The sequence below is a fragment of the Sander lucioperca genome, chromosome 12 (genome assembly GCF_008315115.2).
Source record: "Sander lucioperca isolate FBNREF2018 chromosome 12, SLUC_FBN_1.2, whole genome shotgun sequence".
Taxonomy (NCBI): domain Eukaryota; kingdom Metazoa; phylum Chordata; class Actinopteri; order Perciformes; family Percidae; genus Sander; species Sander lucioperca.
Genome location: NC_050184.1, coordinates 325,581 through 329,531, shown reverse-complemented (window position 1 = coordinate 329,531; position 3,951 = coordinate 325,581). Strand labels below are relative to the sequence as shown.

The window sequence follows — 3,951 nt, the reverse complement described above, 5'->3', positions numbered from 1 at the left end:
AGAAACACGTTTCGGTGAACTATTTTAGTACAATATGAGATATGACAGTCTGGCTGGGAATTTCCGGAGAAAAAAGACCCATGTCACACGTTCGTCCTATCAGCTGCTGGTTTTCATTTTCTTGGAAATAATCAGACTGTTTTTTTCTATCTTTATTATGACTATTATTGCCACCATTCACCACTCCCCCAACTGGTGCCGTCAGACACCGCCTACCAAGAGTCTGGGTCTGTCCTCGGTTTCTTCCTAACAAAAAAGGGAGTTTTTCCTCGCCACTGTCGCTATAGCTACTGCTAATGCTTGCTCTTGAGGCAACCACTGTAATAGTTGGGGCTTCGTAAAACTACAGAGTTTGGTCTAGACCTACTCTATCTGTAAAGTGTCTCGAGATAACTCTTGTTATGATTTGATACTATAAATAAAATTGAATTGAATTGAATTGTTAATGGAAACAATACAGAGCAGCGCCGCCTGCTGCTATGGAGACGTATTAGAGCTGTAATCGGGCCTTAAAAGTTCGGCCCGACAAGGCCCGAGCCCGACCAGTACATTTTGATTGACAGATTTTTAAAAGCCCGAACCCGTTTACAGCCCGACTGTACAAAAGGCCGTCTATCAGCAGTGATTAGAGCGCATGTCGGAAAATAGCTCTTCACACCGCAAGCGGGAACATGCACCACTCGGCAGAAAAGGGAGAGAAAGAAAAAAGAGACTGCGCCGCACGCACACAGCTGTTTTCCGTCAAGAATGAGTAATTTATACATTTTTTAACATAATTTATTCATGACTAACGGAGGCTATCGGCCAGTTGGAAGTTGGAACAAAGAAATAAAAGAAGTCCTCCAGAAGCCAGCCTCTGTTTCACCTCCTCAGCATCCATTTACACGCCAATCGAAACGCTTCACCTGACCGCCCGTGACCGCTGCGCAACCAGGAGCGCAAGCCCGAGCCCGGCCCGAGCCCGTGTAACATGATAGAAATTAAGACCGAACCCGACCGAGCCCGTCGGGTTCGGGCAAAGATCTTCAGCTCTAAGACGTATTACGTTTAGAGCACGCGCAGAGCGTACGCTCAAGTCGGCGTCTCCTCAGTGTGTTTTGAGGCATTTTTTGGACCTCGGGGACCCGACTGATCAGACCGACTGGCTTTTCTGCCGACGGTCGGCCGTCTGGTTGGTGTGTCAGCACCTTAACCCTAACTTGTCATGACAAAAACCAAATGACATGTAACCCTTGTGTTCTCTTCCCGTCGACTATGCAACTTTTAGTTTTTCTGGGTCAAAATGTAGAACTTTTTCTCTAACGTTTTGGTCGTCTTTTTAAACACTTTTTGACGTATTTGTCGCTTTTTACGATGTTTTTTTTTCCCTGACGTTTTTGTCGTTTATTTGCAATTTTTAAAGGTTTTTTTTGGTCAATTTTTTCAACATTCTTTTAAAAAAAAATTCCTTAAATGCTATAAAATTGAATAAAACACCCAGATTTTGTTAAAATAGTGAACTGATCATTTATTTAACTTGTGAAGAGCGTCGTATGGAACCATCCACGTTGTTTTTCTTCGACAGTTTGTTTGAAAGAAACCCAAATTTCTGATATTAGAAACTTTGTAAAATGGGTCAAATTGGATCCGAGGACAACAGGAGGGTTAATGACAGAAGCGTTACGTCATAAACGTTTATGACTTGTTTATAATGTTTATGACACGTTCATGACAGTGTCATGTCACTCTTACGTAGATACCTTCAAGTAAAGTGTAACCGTAAGTCAACACACGAACGAGGGAAACTTCAACATAAGTTAAAGAGCCAAAGAGGAAGAGCCAGAGTTGCTCCATAGTTGTCATTTTAATTTACAGACTGAAAAACTTGTGCTGCAGAATTGTGCTGTTTTTCTACCAGTTTGGACTTTTCACGGGCCTTAAGTATTCATAGTTAGACCGATATCGTGATTTATCATCATAGGATTGTCTAGCAACGTATTGATTATCACAGGATAGCGGTATCGTGATATTATCTGTATTGGGAGCGATACGATACACGGCCCCCGATACAGATAATATCACGACGATACGTTAGGTAACCGGTGATTCTAGAGCCCGGGCCAATATTATCGGCAGATATTAGGCATTTTCTATCTACTATCGGTACCTGCATTTATAATGGCCGATTTAAAAAAAAAAATTCATTCATCAGAATCATTTATAATGACAAATGACAAATGATTCGGATAATTGAATATTAAAAAAAAACAAAAAAAACGGACGAAAGTTGGCGTTGCGTCGTTTGTCCACCAGAGGGCGCTCTACAACCTCCCTGCTGGCATCACTCTTTGATTTTTGCTTTTGTTATTGTGTATTTGTTCAAAGGACTTTAAGTTTCATATCTTAAGTTTGTATTTTTATACATTTTATTTATCAGAACTTTAATATATTTTGATGTTCCTCTGTTCTGTTGAGACAATTAAACAAACTATTATTTTTAAACTGCATTATCATATTATTTTAGTGAGGACTGATAACTACAAATAACTAATGTTAGGGAAATCTGTTTTTTTTCTGCATTTCTGGATTGTTATTTTTTTTAAATATATATTGGCCGATATATCGGAATTTCGGATTTTTAAATCCTCAAATATTTGAATAGGTATCGGCCTTAAAAATCCTTTATCGGTCGGGCTCGAGGTGATTCCCACCACTCGTCTTTTCATGGAATTTGTTGACAATAAGACAAATACAGAGTCAAGCCATCCTTATCCATACGTTTCATTTCATTCATTTCCGTTTCTCTCCATCAGTCACGTTGATAAAGTTAGAGACGGGTGGATGCCTCTGAATTCTGTTTTTAATCTGTTGCATCTACCCGACATGGACTGTTACTGACTCCTCCTCAGCTGTTGTTTATGTTTTGTTGTTGTGGATCTTCGTAGCGTCACATTTAACATTTCTTCTTTTCTTTTTTGCAAAATCAATCTCGGGGAAAAGCTCCTACAACGTCCCTTAATTTCTCAACTGGAGGTGACCTTGTGGACCCTGTTTTTCTTTTAATTTTGTGTTCTTTAATTTGTTTTTTTTTTAAATAACCACTCTCCCTCGTTAACTTCTCCTCCTCCTCCTCCTCCTTTCCTCCCCTCCCGTCCAGCAGGAGAAACAGACAGGGAGAGTAAAGAAAACGCGCCCTGTTCCGCAGGTATTTTCATTCCCTCCTCCCTCCACTAAACCTCCTAAACACCTTTTCTGTTTTTGCTTTTTAAAAAGGAATATGTCACCCACACAGCAGACTTTTCACATCACCGCTGCACGGTAAAAACAGTAAACATAATTTCATTTTTAAGGGGCATTTATTGTGTTGTCTTTCATGACTTGTGGTGCTTTAAACCCTCATGTTGTCCTCGGGTCAAATTTGACCCCTTTTCAAAATCTCTATATCAGAAATATTGTTTTTTATTTAACCAAATTACCCAAAAATAACATGGATGGTTCCTAGGGGTGTGCAAAAAAAAATCGATTCACATTCGAATCGCGATTCAAGCTCTACCGATTCAAAAATCGATTCATAGATTATTTATTTTTAATTGTATGTCTACTGCAGTCACATGGGAAAAGTAACTACATCTACAGACTGTGAATCTGCACGCACATACACACACACACACACACACACACACACACACACACACACACACACACACACACACAGACAGACAAGTGAACACACATTTCCCAAGTTATCAATAGTTGTCAATCAGTCGCTAAACATTAAGACAAATGTCTCTACGGGACCTGGACACACACACACACACACACACACACACACACACACACACACACACTCACTCACTCACTCACTCACTCACTCACTCACTCACTCACTCACTCACTCACTCACTCACTCACTCACTCACTCACTCACTCACTCACTCACTCACTCACTCACTCACTCACTCACTCACTCAC

At 40.3% G+C, this 3,951-nt stretch overlaps 1 protein-coding gene across 1 annotated transcript in view; it reads left to right on the top strand.

Moving 5' to 3' along the window:
• The window catches only part of LOC118496420, a 70,570-nt gene extending 67,187 nt beyond the window's left edge, over nucleotides 1-3,383 (top strand). The window contains exon 9 of the mRNA XM_036008041.1: nucleotides 3,137-3,383. Within this exon, the coding sequence (XP_035863934.1) occupies nucleotides 3,137-3,301 (165 nt within the window). The 3' untranslated portion in view covers nucleotides 3,302-3,383. The remainder of the gene's footprint in view (nucleotides 1-3,136) is intronic.
• The last annotated feature ends 568 nt before the right edge of the window (nucleotides 3,384-3,951 follow it).